At 34.3% G+C, this 19,611-nt stretch overlaps 1 protein-coding gene across 5 annotated transcripts in view; it reads left to right on the plus strand.

Annotated features, from left to right (window-relative positions):
- LCORL (ligand dependent nuclear receptor corepressor like) overlaps positions 1-19,611 on the plus strand; it is a 182,555-nt gene that overhangs the window by 39,219 nt on the left and 123,725 nt on the right. For all 5 annotated transcript variants that reach the window (XM_057547448.1, XM_057547445.1, XM_057547446.1 and 2 more), the window contains exon 2: positions 11,573-11,638. In XM_057547448.1, coding sequence (XP_057403431.1) covers positions 11,573-11,638 — 66 coding nt within the window. The remainder of the gene's footprint in view (positions 1-11,572; positions 11,639-19,611) is intronic.

Consider the following 19,611-nt stretch of genomic DNA (forward strand, 5'->3'; position numbering starts at 1 on the left):
CAGGGAAGCCCTGAGCTGTTTTTATATTTTGGAAATTAAGCCCTTGTCGGTCTCGTCATTTGCAGATATTTTCTCCCACTCCATAAGTTGTCTTTTCATTTTGTTTATGGTTTCCTTTGCTGTGCAAAAGCTTGTAAGGTTTTTTTCTAGGTCCCATTTGTTTATTTTTGCTTTTTATTTTTCTGTTGCCTTGGGAGAATGACCTAAGAAAAACACTGCTATAACTTAACATCAGAAATGTTTTGCCTATGTTCTCTTCTAGGAGGTTTATGGTGTCATGTCTTAACATTTAACTCTGTAAACCATTTGGGGTTTATTTTTGTGTATGGTGTGAGGGAGTGTTCTAACTTCATTGATTTACATGCAGCTGTCCTGCTTTCCCGACACCCCTTGCTGAATAGACTGTCTTTTCTCCATTGTATATTCTTGCCTGCTTTGTCGAAGATTAATTGACCACAGGTGTATGGTTTTATTTCTGGGCTGTCTATTCTGTTCCATTGACCTATATGTCTGTTTTGTGCCAGTACCATGCTGTTTTGATTACTGTAGCTTTGTAGCATTGTCTGAAGTCTGGGAGGGTTATGCCTCCAAGCTTTGTTCTTTTCCCTCAGAATTGCTTTGGCAATTCTGGGTCTTTTATGGTTCCATATAAATTTTAGGATTATTTGTTTTAGATCTGTGAAAAATATCATGCGTAATTTGGTAGGGATCACATTAAATCTGTAGGTTGTTTTGGATAGGTAGTATGGCCGTTTTAACTATACTAATTCTTCTAATTCCAAAGCATGGGATATCTTTCCATTTCCTTGAATCATCTTTAGTTTCCTTTATCAGTACTTTATAGTTTTCAGCATATAAGTGTTTCACCTCTTTGATCAGGTTTATTCCTAAGTACTTTACTTTTTTTATGTGATTTTAAAAGGGATTTTTTTTTTACTTTCCCTTTCTGATATTTCATTATTAGTGTGAAGAAATGCAACAGATTTCTGTATGTTAATCTTGTATCCTGCTACCTTGCTGAATTCCTTTATCAGTTCTAGTAATTTTTATGTGGAGTCTTTCGGGTTTTCTATATATAGTATCATGTCATCTGCATATGATGACAATTTTACCCCTTAAAATCTGGATACCTTTTATTTCTTTTTCTTGTCTGATTGCTGTGGCTAGGACTTCCAATACTATGTTGAATAGAAGTGGTGACAAGAGTGGGCATCCTTGTCTTGTTCCAGATTTTAGTGGGAAGGCTTTCAGCTTTTCGCCATTGAGTATTATGTTGCCTGTGGGTTTGTCATAAATAGCTTTTAATATGTTGAGATATGTTCCCTCTACATCCACTTTGGTAAGAGTTTTTATCATGAATAGATGTTGAATTTTATCAAATGGTTTTCCTGCATCTCTTGAGATGATCATGTGGCTTTTGTCTCTTATTGAGGTGGTCTGTCACACTGACTGATTTGCATATGTTGAACCACCCCTGTGGCCCTGGGATGAATCCCACTTGATTGTGGTGTATGATCTTTTTCATGTGTTGTTGGATTTGGCTTGCTAATATTTTGTTGAGGATCTTTGCATAAAATGATATAATAACTTTAGAAAACATTTTGATTTCTTAAAAAGCTAAGCAACTTGGGGTTGCCAAGGGGGAGGGTGGTGGGGGAGGGATGGACTGGGAGTTTGGGGTTAGTAGATGCAAATGATTACATATAGAATGGATAAACTACAAGGTCCTACTGTATAGCACAGGGAACTATAGGCAATATCCTGGGATAAACGATACTGGAAAAGAATATAAAGAAGAATGTATATATCTGTGTAATGGAATCACTTTGCTGTACAGCAGAAATTAACACACACTGTAAATCAACTGTACTTCAATTTAAAAAATAAATTAATTTGAAAAAGGTAAACATAAACCTACCATATAACCCAGCCATTTCACTATTAATTATATATGCAAGAAAAATGAAAATATCCACCGACATTTGACTGGATAATTCCATACGATAAAGATACTAAAAAATAAAATAACAAAGTAATGATACAGGTGACAGTATGGATAAAACTCAAAATCATTCTGCTGAGTGAAAAGGGTCAGGCCAAAAAAAAAAAAATGGAGTCTGTACTGTAAGTTTCTATTTTTGTAAAATTCTAGAAAATGTAAACTAATCTATATTGTTTGCCTAGGGTTCTGAGTAGAGGGATAGATGGATTAAAAACAAGCGAGCAGGGGGCTTCTCTGGTGGCACAGTGGTTAAGAATCCACCTGCCAATGCAGGGGACACGGGTTCGAGCCCTGATCCAGGAAGATCCCACATGCCGCAGAGCAACTAAGCCCGTGCACCACAACTACTGAGCCTGCGCTCTAGAGCCCGCGAGCCACAACTACTGAGCCTGTGTGCCACAACTACGGAAGCCCGCACACCTAGAACCCATGCTCCGCAACAAGAGAAGCCACTGCAATGAGAAGCCCGCGCACTGCAACAAAGAGTAGACCCTACTCACCGCAACTAGAGAAAGCCTGCATGCAGCAACGAAGACCCAACACAGCCAAAAATATATATAAATAAATTTATTTTTTAAAAAAAGTGAGCGTGCGTTTGGAAGTGTTGCAAGTGTTAGTTTTTTTGATTGTGGTAATGGTTTTATGGGCATATGCATATGTCAGAACTCTTCAAATTATATATTTTAAATATCTGGTTTCCTATTGCAAACTAGGCACTGCAGAAGAAAAGATCAGTGAATTGAAACATAACAACAGAAAATACCCAAAATACAGAACAGGTAGAAAAAGAACTAGGGAAAAAAGTAAACTGTGCATTAGTGATTTGTGAAACAACATCACGTGGTCTAACAATATAGAATTGGAATCCAGAACAAAAAGAGGCCATACAAAAAATATTGGGAGAAATAATTGCCATGATTTTTCCAAATTTGATGACAACTATAACCCTGCACAGATCCAAGTAGCTCAACTTATTTATCCCAAGTAGAATATATACATAGAAAGCCACCCAGAGCACATAATAATCAAATTGTGCAAAGTCAGTGATAAAGAGGAAATTTTGAAAGCAGCCAGAGAAAAAGACACATTACGTAGAGAGGAACGAAGATTAGAAGGACTGCAGACAGTCAGGAACTTTGCAAACCGTTAGACAATGGAAGGATATCTTTAAAGTGCTGGCATTAAAAGCTATCAACCTAGAATTCTATACCTAACAAAATTTTTTTTTAAGTGAAGACAGAATGATTTTTTTTCCAGAAAAACAATAGCTGAAAGAATTCATTGCTAGCAAACTTTTAGTACAATAAATATTGAAGAAAGTTCTTTAGACATAAGGTCTACACAAAGGAAAAAAAGGTTACAGAGATTGTAAGTATGTGCGTAAATGTAAGAGAGACATTCTCCTGTTTAAAATTTCTTTAGGGCTTCCCTGATGGCGCAGTGGTTGAGAATCTGCCTGCCAATGCAGGGGACACAGGTTCGAGCCCTGGTCTGGGAAGATCCCACATGCCGCAGAGCAACTGGGCCCGTGAGCCACAATTACTGAGCCTGCGCGTCTGGAGCCTGTGCTCCGCAACAAGAGAGGCCGTGATAGTGAGAGGCCCGCGCACCGCGATGAAGAGTGGCCCCTGCTCGCCGCAACTGGAGAAAGCCCTCGCACAGAAATGAAGACCCAACACAGTCATAAATAAATAAAATAAATTAATTAAAAAAAAAAGTCATCCCGATCTGTAAACATCCATCAACATTTAAAAATAAAATTTCTTTAAAATAATTTACCTTTTAGAGTAAAAGTAATGTATTGTGGGATTTATAACAGATGTGGATGTAAAATGTATAACCGTGGCATCGAGAATGGGGGTGGAGCATGGATATATACTGCTCCTATCATTGTCTATTAAGTCATATTATAATATTTGAAGGTAGACTGAAAAGTTAAAATGAACATTATAAATCCAATAGTAGCAAGCACTAAAAATCTAAAAAGAGGTCGAGCTAATAATAACGAATAGTGGAAATAAAATAGAGTATTAAAAAATCCTTATTCAATCCAAAAGAATATTGCGGGAGGTGAGAGTTGGGGGAAGTAACATATAACAGATGGAATAAATAGAAAACAAATAACAAGATGGCAGATATAAACCCAACCGTATTGATAACTACATTAGATATTAATCATCTAAACACTTCAATTAAAAAGCAGATATTTACACTGTATTGAAATATCAACTGTATGTTTTCCACAAGAAACTCAATGTAAATATAAAGACATAGGTTAAAAGTTAAAGGATGGAAAAAGATATATAGTTGACCCTTGAACAACAAGCGGGTTAGGGATGTCGTCCCTCCACACAGTTGAAAATCTGCCTATAACTTGTAGTCGGCCTTCCATATTTGTGGTTCCTCTATATCTGTGGTCTGCATCTGTGGGTTTAACCACCCACAGATCGTGTAGCACTATAGTATTAACTATTGGAAAAAACCCACGTGTGAGTGAACCCACACAGTTCAAACCCATGTTCATCAGAGGTCAACTATATAAAAAAAATGCTAATCATAAGAAAGTTGCTGTGTCTGATGTAACATCAGACACAGTACACTTCAGGCCAAAGGATAAGACATCAGAACAGGGATAAAGGGGAACATTTTTTAATGATGATGAAATCAATTCACAAAGGAGACAATATAAAAAATATATATGCACCTAATATCATAGATTCAAAATACATGAAGCAAAAACTGACAGAACTTAAAGGAGAAAGATAAGACAGAATACCAATAGAAATATAGAAGACTTAAAGAACACTTTATCAGCTAGGCCTAAATGACATTTATAGTACACTCCACCCAATAACTGCAAATACACATTCTTTTCAAGTGTACATGGAATATTCACCAACATGGTATATCATGTGCCACCTGTAAATCAAATCTCAATAAATTTAAAGTGATTGTAATCTAACAAAGCATGTTTTATGATCACAAGGAACTCAGTTGGGATTCAGTAACAGACTTCTGGAAAATTCCTAAATATTTGGAAAATAGACAGCACATTTATAACCTGGGTGCATAACAAGGCATCATAAGGAAAATTACAAACATTTTGAACTGAATGAAAATGAAAAGACAATTTATCAGAATTTATGAGATGGAGCTAAAGTAGTGAATAGGGAGAAATTTATAGCTTTAAATGTTTTTACTAGAAAAGGACAAAGGTCACATATCAGTGTTCTAAGCTTTCACCTTAAAAACTTAGAAAAATAAGTGCAAATGAAACAAAAAATAATTATAAGGAAGAATATAATAAAGGTAGGACAGATATAAAAACCATAGAAAAGGATGAACAATAAAATTATTGAAACCACAAGTGGTATTTTGAAAAGATCAATAAAATTGCTAAAACTTTGGCCAGAGAGAGCAATAAAAAAGTAGAGGAGATAATTAAACTGATATTGAGAATGAAAGAGGGATATCACTGCAGATTGTATAGGCATTAAAAGGGTAGTAGGAAAATCTTTTGAACAACTTTATGCAAATAAATGATGTAACTTGTAAGATACAAATTGCATAGCATAACCCTGTTACCATAACAAAATAGACATTTCAATAGAAAGGATGCTTAAAATCATTAGTCATCAAGAAATTACAAATTACAACCACTATTATATACCCATACATGTTCCTTACAGTGGCTAAAGTTAGAAAGATTGACAGTGCTATATGTTGGTAAGGATGTGGTGCAACTGAATCTCTCACGTATTACTGGTGGGAATGTAAAAGGGTACAGCCATTTTGCAGAACTGCTGTACAATTCCTTAAAATATTAACAACAAACCAGAACAATCTTACCACTCAGCCCAGCAATAACACTTTTATTTATTCAAGAGAAATGATAACATATATTCACAAAGACTTTAAACAACTCAAATGTCCATCAACATGAGACTTAATAAACAACTTGCCCTATATCCATATAAGGGAATACACCTCAGAAATTAAAAGCACTGTTGATACATGCAACAGCATGGATAAATCTCATTAACAGGTGGCTGAGCAAAAGAAGCTAGACACAAAACAATATATGCTCTGATTCCATTTATATGCAACTATAGCAAAGATAAGTTAATTTATAATGACAGAAAATAGATTAGTGTTTCTTTGGGCTTTGGGTTGTTCCAGGAAATTTACTCAGATGGCACAAAGATACTATTTGAGTTGATAGACATATTCTGTGCTTGATTATGTTCTTAGTTAAATGAAAATACGCATTTGTCAAAATTTATTGAACTTTATTTTTAAAATGGGTACATAGTATTGTATGACAATTTTATCTCTATAAAATTGACGTAAAAAAATCATAGGATGTGTTTATCAGCTGATTGTGCAATAGAGGGAATTTGTGAAGTGGAATATATATAGTAGAAGAAATTAAATGCAGTTAAGAAAAGAGAAAGAAATGTAAAATATAGGAGAGAGAGAGGGCAGCATGAAGTATATTATGAGAACAACTTAAGTACTTTTTTTTTAAATTAATTTATTTATTTGTTTATTTATGGCTGTGTTGGGTCTTCGTTTCTGTGCGAAGGCTTTCTCTAGTTGCGGCAAGCGGGGGCCACTCTTCATCGCGGTGCGCGGGCCTCTCACTGTCACGGCCTCTCTTGTTGCGGAGCACAGGCTCCAGACGCGCAGGCTCAGTAATTGTGGCGCACGGGCCTAGTTGCTCCGCGGCATGTGGGATCTTCCCAGACCAGGGCTCGAACCCGTGTCCCCTGCATTGGCAGGCAGACTCTCAACCACTGCGCCACCAGGGAAGCCCCCAACTTAAGTACTTTTGATCAGAGTCTTAGGAAGGGTGTTAACAGCAACACATATTCACTAAAGGAGGTACTTTAGGCAGAAGCAAAGTATTCCTAGATGAATGCTCTGAGATATGATAAGTAATAAAGAGCAGAGACAGTGGTAAATATGTGTGCAAACATAAAACAACATAGTGTTTAGTGAAGTATATAGAGCAATAGCATAAATAGGAAGGAGGTCTAAGTCCTAGAAGGATAGATAAAGATTTTGATTAATGTTAGACCTATATCCTAATTTCTGGGATAACCTCAAAAAGAATAGAAATAGAGGGCATAATTATCATATTGATAGAGAAAAAACAAAATTAAACAATAAATATTCAGTGAATTCCAAAGTTTGCAAGAAAGGCGAAAAATAGAAGCTTGATACAAATAGAACAAAAACAGATAAGGAATTTAAACCCAAATGTAAACTCTCTTAAATTTAAATTACTAAATTTTGACAAAATGTTGAAGTGTTTTAGAAAAAGAAATTCCATATTATTCAATAATACAGAAAGGTTGTAAAGAAATGATTGAAAAAGACATTATGGAAATAATAACAAAAAGTGTTTTATAGGTGTGTAACAAAAGACCATATAGTTGAATGCAAAAATCATTGCTAGAAATAAAAAGGTTCACTTTGTAATTATATGAAGTTCTCTTCACCAGGATGATATAACAATTATAAAATTATAAACACTTAATAATGTAGCCTCAAAAACTTATAAAGCAAAATTTCAAAGAAGTCAAAAAGAGGAATAGACAAAGCCACAATTTCATAGAAGATTTTGCTTACTTTTCTCAACAATTGATAGAAAAAACAGACATTGAAAAACCAAAACTGTAAAATTGCATCCAGCAATTTTAGAGTTATGTATTCTTTTCAAGCATATGCAGAGAATTTTCAAAAATTGTGTATTGACCATAAAGACAGTCTCAGAAAATTTCAAGATTGAAATCATGTTGGGTATTTTCTTTTACTACAGTGTAATTAAGTTAGAAGTCTATTAAAAGGATAGACTATCCATATATATTTGGAAATTAAGAAATACACTTTTAAAAACTGTGAACCCGAAAAGAAGACATAATGAAAATTAGGGAATATTTTGACTGAATGATGAGAAAATATGACTGGATTGCAGCTTATTAGATGGAAATGAATAACTTTAAATGCATATATTAGAAAAGAAGAAAGGCTGAAAGTTAATGAGCTCTTCCATTTCAGGAAGAAAAAATAAGAGCAGAATAAAATAGAGGGCAGGAAGAAATAAAAGCAGGGACAGGAATTAATGGATAAGAAAACAGACATACAATAGAGAAGATCAAGGAATCAAAAAAGAATTCTTTTTAAATCTAAAAAAAAAGAGAGGGAGAGAAACTTAATGGCTCGACTGAGAAAAAAGAGAAATCATAAATAACTCAAGTATGGAATGAAAAGCAAAAAGGACATGACTGCTGATATTGTTGACATTAGATAGATAAAAACATACAAGGAAATGTTTTATGCAAATAAATTGGAAAATATAGTTGAAATGGGCAAGTTCCCAGAAAACTATGACTAACATAAGAAATAGAATATATGAATAATCCTTTAACAGTTAAATAAATTTGGTCAGTAATAGGCACTTCAGAAAGACTTTATTTCCATTTGGCATCCCTGGCATGTTCTTTTAAAATGTTCAAGCAAGGCATCCTACATTTCCTAATATTTTCCCAGAGAATAGAAAAAGAAAGGACATTGCCACTCATTTTATGAGGGTAGCATAACATTGATGTAAAAACTTGATCAAGTACAAAGGAAATTTACAGACCAGTCTCATTAGTGAACATAGATGCCGAAATTTGAAAGGACTAATCAAGATAAGAAACCCAACAAATATGTCTCATGATAATGTTGGGTTTTCCCAGGAATGGAAGAGGTTTGGTTTAATATTCAATGTAATTCACTGTATCACTATATTCAGAGATTTAAGAAAGAAAAATGACATAGTTATTTCAATAAATTCAAAATAAATTTGGTACTCAGCCTTAAAAAAAAAAGAAATGTTGCCGTTTGTGACAATGTGGATGGACCTGGAAGGTATTATGCTTCGTGAAGTAAGTCAGAGAAAGACAAATACTGTATGTTTTCACTTATAAATAAAATCTAAAAAATAAAATAAATGAATACAACAAAACAGAAACAGACTTACAGAGAACAAACTAGTAGTTACCAGAGGGAAGACGGGTGGGAGGATGGGCAAAATGTGTGAAGGGGATTGAGAGGTACAAACTACTAGGTATGAAATAAGCTACAAGGTTGTAATCTACAGCACAGGAAATATAGTCAATATTTTATAATAGCTTTGTATGGAGTATAGTCTATAAAAATATTGAATTACTGTGTTGTACACCTGAAATGCAATATTGTAAATCAAATATAAATAAACTGATTGATTTGGTAAAATTCAGTATCTTTGCATGGCAGGAATACTCCCCTAGCAAGCTAGACATAGAATGAACTTCCTTAATGTGATAAGCAGTATTTCTCTTAAAGAATACAGCAAACATATTTAATGATGAAACTTGGAATGTGTTCCCATTTAGATTGGGTATGTCAAGGATGCTCACTCTCACCACCAATTTTCAACATCATGATTGAGGTCCTAGCTAAGCCAATAAGGCAAGAGCAAGAAAAAAGAAAGCAATAAGGATTAGAAAGGAACAAAACAAAACTACCATTATCTATAGATGATATATTTGTATATGGAGAGCATTTCCAGATAAATTATTATAATTACAGAGTTTAGCGATGTTGTTAGATAACAAAGTCAATATACAAACATCAATTGTGTTTCTATAAGCCTACAAGAAACAAAACTTTTAACTAAAGATATCATTTACAATAGCACCAACACTATGCAATATGAATAAATCTTAACAGGCTGTGTGTAAGACCTTGGTCTTATCTAGTGAACAGTTGAGGAGCCCAGTAGAAGAAAAATGTAAGTCCATGTTTGCTTTCTTTTCAGGCTTAAATCTAGGAAATACACACTATTTAAATTCAGTATGCTTACCGGGGGGTGGGGGGGCGCTATACATTTTGTCCAAAATACCACAGAATAACATCCTAAAATAGTTGTTTGCAATATTATTTTTGGAGTTAATTGATCACATCAAAATAGAATATCTTGGTAATAGAGATTTGGGGCTTGTTCGGTCTGAGTCTTTATCTAATAATAAGTCTTTTCTGTAGCATTCTTGAAAGCATCCTCTGGTGGTAGTTCATTCACTTTTCTGCCTGAAATTTCCACTCATGGGAACTAGTACTGAATCATTTAACAAAGATTTTTTTAAGTACATATTTACCAAGTACAATGAGAGCTACCTTACTTTGTCAAATTTAAGACATCATCAGTTGTAAGATGCATCATTTCTTCATGTTCTACTAAATTAAAAAGTCACTTTTCGACTGACACACCATTGATTTTAACATGCATCTTGAGTATAGAGGTTTTTTTTTTTTTTTAATTTTATTTATTTATTTATTTTTGGCTGTGTTGGGTCTTCGTTTCTGTGCGTGGGCTTTCTCTAGTTGCGGCGAGCGGGGGCCACTCTTCATCACGGTGCGCAGGCCTCTCCCTGTCGCGGCCTCTCTTGTTGCAGAGCACAGGCTCCAGACGCGCAGGCTCAGTAGTTGTGGCTCACGGGCCTAGTTGCTCCGCGGCATGTGGGATGTTCCCAGACCAGGGCTCGAACCCGTGTCCCCTGCATTGGCAGGCAGATTCTCAACCACTGCACCACCAGGGAAGCCCGAGTATAGAGGTTTTTTAACGTTTTTAAAAGCATTTTATGATTTATGAAACATTTCTACAGAAGTGTTTCTCCTGTTTTACAGTTTAGAAATATTACTGAGAAAATCTGTCTTTTATTTTTCAGGTCTATCATGCTTCCTTTAGTTTTTTTCCTTCATAATTTAAGCATCCCTAAATTAGTTCCTTTTCTTGGTTTTCCATTTATTTTGCCATCCTGGTCATTTTCCAGGATGCCTTGTAGTTTATCAGTAACCTGCTTAATACTGAATATGATGCAAACTTCAAAAAGAAAATTGTAAAATCTTAATATTAGTTTATTCACAAAGTAGAATACTCTGAGTTCATGAACTAGAGTCTTGTTAACTTAATAAGATTTTCAGTAATATTTTTCCTTAAAACAAGGCAAAATTGTTGTGTTTTAATTTTTACAAGTAGGTTTAAATTTTATATATCATACTTTTCACAGCAAAAATTTCTCCCCTTTGACACTCATTTACTCGTTTTTAAAATTGAGGTTAAAGATGCTACTTTTTTTAAAGTTAACATTTTTTGTAACCAGTATAAACAGGATTGTAATACATGTCTTTTCTAATTATTCTTTTCATCTCTACAAATCATTGCAAAACAAATCTGCTCATTATTTTAACCTGGGACTATTTCTAAATGACAAAGGTGTTTACTTGTTTTAGAAGTGAATATTTACATTTGAATATTTACATTTTTTTTTACAATCATGTAATTCCTGGTAGTCATTGTGTGACTTCTTGCTGTGTTGTATATATTGCCTAGTTCAACTTAATTCATCTAAAGGAAAAAATGACACCTCATAGTATGTTAAATTTATAATTGTCTGATTCATATAGAATTTATGGTTTTTGATTATTGTAAAATTAAGCTTTTTTAGTAGTTAATATACTTTTCTCTTTTTAATAACACAGGTTTTGAGAGTATTTTAGAAGGGCTTTATGGACCACGGCTACGAAGAGACCTCAGTTTATTTGAAGGTAATGTTTCTTTAAATTTTATTTAAAACTTTTAATCTTCTGTCCATTTTACAAATGAAAAATGGTTGTTCTATACTAATTTTGTATTAAAATGAATTTGTGATCTCATTTAATTAGAAAATATTTTTAAATAAGTAAATAAAATGATCTAAATATTATTTCTATTACATAATATAATAATGATAATTACAAAATTTAAAACAAAATTTCTATTATTACATTATTACATTATTATATAATCTAAAAAACTTTTAGTACATTGATCAAAGTAGAAAACAAAGCTTGTTTTGGGGTTAATGGTAAAATTTAATTTTTGTTATTTTAAACATTATGTGCCCTGACTTATTCTTAAAGAGGACTTAAAAGGGTTCAATTAAATAAATATCTCCTGTTGCTTATGATATAGGCAGCCTGGAACTGAGATTGTCATTCTGAGATACCCTGCCATGTGTGTTCAGAGTTTTAATGCTATTTGTTATTTCTTATATCCTCCTCTTCCAAACACTCTAGCATAAATCCTGGTGGAAGATTTTGATCTATGCTATAACTGCTATAATATAGTTTAGTTTTTTTATTACTTGCTTGGAAATGTAGAGCACTAGGAGAGAACATTTTTGTAGACATTTGAAATTTTATAGTACAGCTCATTCACAAAATGGGCAGTGCTAGTATAGATTTTCTACTTTGATTTTGGTACAATTATTTCTGAATCTCATACCTGTTCAGTTTTATATGCTGATAACTCTGTTAGCTTCTATTCTCCTCTGGTACTTTCCATTCTACAAAGACCCAAGGTATCTTGTATAAATAAATCTTTTGAGTTGAGGCAATCAAAAGTTTTCTACTTATTCTTTTTTTTTAAATTAATGTTGAGCAGGATAATTGAGTTATGAACCATAGAGCTGGTATCTATGAAAGATCATTTGTGCCAACCACCCATGTTCAGTCAGATGAATGATATGCATGCAGAACATGACTTTTAGGATGGAGACTCCAAAATGTGCCTTATTCTAGTGTATTATCATTCTTATGGCTAAGAGCTTTTTCTTTTATCTCTTAATTGTACTCATTTCTCATTTTATCATAGTTTAACACTGCATTAAATATTTTTACCTGATATATTTATAAACACTACTAATTGTAGTTTCACCTATTTTTCTGAGCATGTAAATGAAGAAAGGAAAAATCCAAAGAAACAAGAATTTAACCTGTGCTTGATATTTCTTCAACCTTTCTTTTTAAACCTGCTGTCCTTATTCAGATCAGAAGTCAGCATTATACTTAATTGCCTTCTGATAACCCAAGTTGCAACTTGTAACTCTAAGCGTCTTGCTTCCCCCACTGTCATTTATTTATTTATATAGTTATGTGTGTATATATTTATGTCTTCAAAAATTAGTTTATTACATAAAGGGCAGAATGTCCTAATGAAATAAATTCTTGTATTTTATATTTAGACTAGTATTTCCTTAGCATACAAGTGCCACATGTTCATTTTTGGAAATTAGAAAATACAAATAAATCAGAAAGAAGAAAATTACTCCTAGTTCCACGACCCACAGATAACCTTCACCATTTTTATATAAATTTAAAATATATGTTTGGATGTATTTATTCTTTTATTAAAGTAGTACATACTGTATATACAGTGTATATAGTTTTTTGTGCCTACTGATTTTCTTCACTAGTGTATCATTTGGGTATATAAAGTTCTGGATCATCATTCTTAATGGCAGCACTGTATTACATTGTAGATCTATGGTAATTAATTTAATTAATTTAATACCCTGTTGCTTATACCTCATTCCATTTATTTTAATTCTGATAGATCTTGTACCTTATATCCTCTTTTGTGCTTTTTTTGGTGGGAGGATTTACAAAATTAGCTAAGCTTTGGAACTCAATCTTCTTCTCACACATGGGCACATACTGATATTGCCCTTTTTCACCCCAGATGTTCTAACTTTTCTCCAGGTTTCTTAGGTAAATTCTTCCTCCTTTTCTTTGCTTTTTTGAATTTAAAATAAGGTTTCTAATCAAAGTTTCAGGCTTAAGAGGGATAATATTAATTGTAGTAATAAATCTGTATCTGTGCAAAGATAAAGACAGCCATACATTTTGAAGGAAAGTTACAACAGAGCTATCAAAGTGTAGAGCCTTTGAAAAGGCATGTAGAAGCTATCCATTATAGACATCTCCAGCTTTTTTCTTATCCTCTTCTTAAATAAGTGTGCTTTCTTTGTTGTTATCATTGTTTAAAATGGTTTAATATTTAGATGTTAGGACTACCAAGTGTAGGTATTTCTCATTATACAAATCTGTATGCAGGAATCACATAGGTGAGTGTATGTTTTTAGATAAATCATTGGAAATCTGAACCCTTGTTACTCACTTTCCAAAACTCAGGAACTAGATGAATTGGCTAGCCAAGGGATCCTTGTATATTACTCTAAATTATTTTTATTATAAAATTAAATGCATAGTATTTTTATTTTATAATGCATTTAAGTTAAATAGACTGCATTGCCAATCTGCTACTGTTTCTGTGGAAAAATGTACTCTAAACTTCATAGTGCTACCTTGAAAGTCAACTTTGGCATACAGTGTGTTTTTAATTTTAAGGCTTTTTATCATCTGTATTAGTGTTTTGAGAAGTTTATATTTTAATTCTTGAAATCTATTCAGAGTCACCTCCAGATTGAATGGTTTCGAAAGCTTTTGAGTGTTGCTAATTTTTAATTTGTTGGAAACAAAAGCTTTCTGTCTTCTTTGATCTGTTCTTAGGACTTTTTGTCCTTTTGAGGAAAACATAACTATTATTTCTTTTTGGAGTAAAGTCTCCAAAGAAACTTTAAATGTCATCAATTTTTATGTACTCCCTGAAAAGTTCCCCATACTCTATGCCTCTCTTCTACCAACCCAGAATTCACTTTTCCTGCTGTCACATGACTTTTAAGCAGAAATTCACTCTTGTTTTCTGCTTTAGTCAATCCTTTCTCATGTCTTATTGGGGAACCAGTTTCTTTCATTTGTAGGATTGTCTGATTTACTTGCCCTGACTATGGACATTTACAAAAATATGAAAAGAGTACAGTAGGCAGGTGTAAAGTGGCTGATAGATCCTTATTGGCTTTTCCCTAGCTGTGTCCACATTTCAAAGAGAAATTATATCAGAGGTATGCAAGCGATCGCATCTTGGCCAAATCCAGCTCACTGACTGTTTTTGAATGGCCTGTGAGCTAAGAATGGTTTTTATGTTTTTAAATAGTTGAAAAAAATCAAAAGAAGATTTAATATTTTGTGGCATGTGAAAACTATATGAAGTCCGTATTTAATGCCCGATTAGTACAGTTTTATTGGAAACAGCCCCTCTCATTTGTTGACATATTGTCTATGGCTACTTTTGTCCTTCAACAGTAGAGTTGAATGGTTTTGACAGAGACCATATATCCTCCAAAACCTAAAATATTTGCTCTCTGGCTGTTTCTATTATAGTAAAGGTTTGCTAATCCCTGACTTATACCACTGACCAACATTTAGTATTTTTGGCTTAATATCCTTTTTTTTCCCCCAACTGTTAACACTATGATGATGGAGCAAACAAAGCTACTTTTTAATAAGATTTATTGGATGACATATTTTGAATGCTTATTTTGTGTTAGGAACTGTGATGAGCAATGAGGAAAGAAAAATGAATAGGTAGGATCTCTTCCTACTAGGAACCCATACCCTAGTATTAACTAAAGAATGAGTAGCTTTCTAATATGAATTGATGATTATTTATATTAAAACCAGAGAATCTAATACTATTTTATAGTTAGTTGTATAAGTTATATTAGCTTTCCTCAGTGTGTACACAGAGACTTATCCAAGTGTATAGGCATACCTCAGAGGTATTGCGGGTTCAGTTCCAGACCACTGCAATAAAGAGAATAACGCAATAGAGTGAGTCACATGAATTTTTGGTTTCCCAGTGCATATAAATTTTTTGGTTTCTACAGTTATGTTTACACTATACCATAGTCTATTAAGTGTGCAATAATAGCATTATGCTAAAAAACAATGTATGTACCTTAGTTAAAAAAGACTTTATTGCTAAAAAATGCTAACCATCACTTGAGCCTTTGGCAAGTTGTAACTGTTTTGCTGGTGGAGGGTCTTGCATTGATGTTTATGGCTGCTGACTCATCAGGGTGTTGGTTGCTGAAGGTTAGGATGGCTGTGGTGATTTCTTAAAGTAAGACAACAATGAAGTCTGCCACACTGATTGACTCTTGCTTTCACAAACAATTTGTAGCTTTCAGTGCTATTTGATAGCATATTACCCACAGTAGAACTTCTTTTACAATTGGAGTCAGTCCTCTCAAAACCTGCCATTGCTTTATCAACTAATTTTATGTGATATTCTAAATCCTTTGTTGTCATTTCAACAATCTTCCCAGCATCTTACCAGGAGTAGATTCTATCTCAGGAAACCACTTTCTTTGCTCATCCATAAGAAGCAACTCCTCATCCTTTGAAGTTTTATCATGAGTTTGTAATGATTCAGTCACATTTTCAGGCTCCACTTCTAATTCCAGTTCTCTTGCTATTTCCATCACATCTACAGTTACCTCCTCCACTGAAGTCCGGAGCCCTTCAAAGTCATCCATGAGGGTTGGAATCAGCTGCTTCAAAACTCCTGTTAATGTTGGTATTTTGACCTCTTCCCATGAATCATGGATGTTCTTCATGGCATCTAGAATGGTGAATCCTTTCCAGAAGGTTTTCAGTTTACTTTGCCCAGATCCATCAGAGGAATCACTATGTATGGCAACTATAACCTTATGAAATGTTTTTCTTAATGATTCCTGGTCAGTGGGCTGCAGAGTGGATGTTGTGTTGGCAGGCGTGAAAACAACATGAATCTTGTTGTACATCTCCATCAGAGCTCTTAGGTGATCAGGTGCATTATCAACGAGCAGTCACATTCACATTTTGAAAGGAATTTTTTTTTTTTTCTGAGCAGTAGGTCTCAACAGTGAGCTTAAAATATTCAGTAAACCATGTTGTCAACAGATGTGCTGTCATCCAGGCTTTGTTGTCCCATTTATAGAGCACAGGTAATGTGGTAAATGAGGACTTTTGGAATGGTAAATGAGCATTGGCTTCAACTTCAAGTTATCAGCTGCATTAGCCCCTAACAAGAGAGTCAGTCTGTCCTTTGAAGCTCTGAAGCCAGGCATTGACTTCTCCTCTTTAGCTATGAAAATCTCAGATGGCATCTTCTTCCAATATGAGGCTGATTTGTCTAAATTTTAAATCTGTTGTTTAGTGTGGCCATCTTCATTGATTATCTTAGGTAGATCTTCTGGATAACTTGCTGCAGCTTCTACATCAGCACTGTTGCTTTACCTTGCACTTTTCTGTTATGGAGATGGCTTCCCTCCTTAAACATCATGAACCAATATCTGCTAGCTCCAAACTTTTCTCCTGCAGCCTCTTCATCTCTCTCAGCTTTCATTGAATTGAAGAGAATTAGGGCCTTGCTCTGGATTAGGCTGTGGCTTAAGGGAATGTTGTGGCTGGCTATCCAGACCACTAAAACTTTCTTATCATTCATGTGTTCACTTTTAATTTCCTATAAGAACTTTTCTTTTGCATTCACAGCTTGACTGTTTGGCACAGGTGGCCTAGCTTTCAGCCTGTCTCAGCTTTTGATATGCTTTCCTCACTAAGCTTAATCATTTCTAGCTTTTGATTTAAAGTGAGAGACTTGCTGCTACTCCTTTCACTTGAACTCTTCGAGGCCATTGTAGGGTTATTAATTGGCCTAATTTCAATATTGTTGTGTTTCAGGGAATAGGGAGGCCCAGCAAGAGGGAGAGATGTTGGGGACAGGCCAGTTGGTGGAGCAGTCAGAACACACACACGAAGAACATACGATGGAAAAAAGACTGTCTCTTCAGCAAGTGGTACTGGGAATGTTGGACAGCTGCATGCAAATTAATGAAGTTAGAACACGTCCTCACACCATACACAAAAATAACTCAAAATGGCTTAAATACTTAAATATAAGAAATGGCACCATAAAATTCCTAGAAGAGAACATAGGCAAAACATTCTGACTTAAATCCTACCAATGTTTTCTTAAGTCAGTCTCCCAAGGCAATAGGAATAAAAGCAAAAATAAGCAAATGGGACCTAATCAAACTTAAACGCTTTTGTACAGCAAAGGGAACCATAAGCAAAACGAAAAGACGACTTACAGAGTGGGAGAAAATATTCGCAAATGATGTGACCGAAAAGGGCTTAATTTCCATAATACACAAACATCTTATATAACTCAACAACAAAAAAAACAAAAAACCCAGTTGAAAACTGGGTAGAACACCTAAATAGATATTTCTCCAAAGAAGACATACAGATGGCCAACAGGCACATGATAAGATGCTCAGCATCACTAATTATTAGAGAAATAAAAATCAAAACTATAATTATGTACCACCTCAGACCGGTCAGAATGACCATTATTAAAAAGTCTACAATTAACAAATGGCTGGAGAGGGTGTGGAGAAAAGGGAACCTTCCTATACTGTTGCTGGGAATGTAAGTTGGTGCAGCCACTTTGGAAAACAGTATGGAGGTTCCTCTAAAAACTAATAATAGAGTTGCCATATGATTCTGCAGTCCTACTCCTCGGCATACATCCAGACAAAACTATAATTCAAAAAGGCACATGCGTCCCTATGTTCATACCAGCACTATTCACAATAGCCAAGACATGGAAGCAACCTAAATGTCCATTGACAGATGAATGGATAAAGAAGATGTGGTATATATACACAATGGAATATTACTCAACCATAAAAAAGAATGAAATAATACTATTTGCAGCAACATGGATGGACTTAGAGATTATCATACTAAGTGAAGTCAGAAAGAGAAAGACAAATACCATATGATATCACTTATATGTGGAATCTAAAATATGACACAAATGAACTTATCTATGAAATAGAAACAGACTCACAGACATAGGGAACAGACTTGTGGTTGTCAAGAGGGAGTGGGCAGGGGAGGGATGGATTGGGAGTTTGGGGTTAGCAGACGCAAACCACTATATATAGAATGGATAAACAACAAGGTCCTATTGTATAGCCCAGGGAACTATATTCAATATCTTGTGATAAACCATAATGGAAAAGAATCTTAAAAAGAATATAGATACGTATAACTGAATCACTTTGCTGTACAGCAGAAATTGACACAACATTGTAAATCAACTCTACTTCAATAAAAAATAGAACACACATAGAATATTGATTGATTAAGTTTGACAACTTATATTGGCACAGTTCTTGGACCCCAAAGCAGTTATAATAGTAATGTCAAAGATCACTGATCACAGATCACCATAGCAAATATAATAATGAAAAAGTTTGAAATGTTGTGAGAATTACCAAAATGTGTGACACAGAGACACAAAGTGAATAAGCGCTGTTGGAAAAATGGCATTGATAGACTTGCTCAGCACAGTGTTGCCACAAACCTTCAATTTGTAAAAAATGCAGTATCTGCAAAGTGCAGTAAAGCAAAGTGCAATAAAACAATAAAACTGCCTTATATGGTTGGACTACAGTTTGTTCACCTATTTGAAAGACCTGATCACTTCCTAGGTTTGGCAATTATGCATAAACCTGCTATAAACATGTGTGTGCAAGTTTTTGTGTGAACATACATTTTCAACTCATTTGGTTAAATACCTAGGAGCACCATTGCTGGATCCTTTGGAAAGGAAAGACTGTTTAGCTTTGTAAGAAGCAGACTATCTTCAAGAGTGGCTGTACTATTTTGTGTTCCCACCAGCAATGAATTTAGGTTCCTTTTGCTCTACATCCTCACCAGCATTTCATGTTGTCCGTGTTTTGGACTTTAACCATTTTAATAGGTGTGTAGTGGTATCTTGTCATAATTTGCATTTCTCTGATGGC

This window comes from Balaenoptera acutorostrata, chromosome 5 (assembly GCF_949987535.1).
Source record: "Balaenoptera acutorostrata chromosome 5, mBalAcu1.1, whole genome shotgun sequence".
NCBI classification, from domain to species: Eukaryota; Metazoa; Chordata; class Mammalia; order Artiodactyla; family Balaenopteridae; genus Balaenoptera; species Balaenoptera acutorostrata.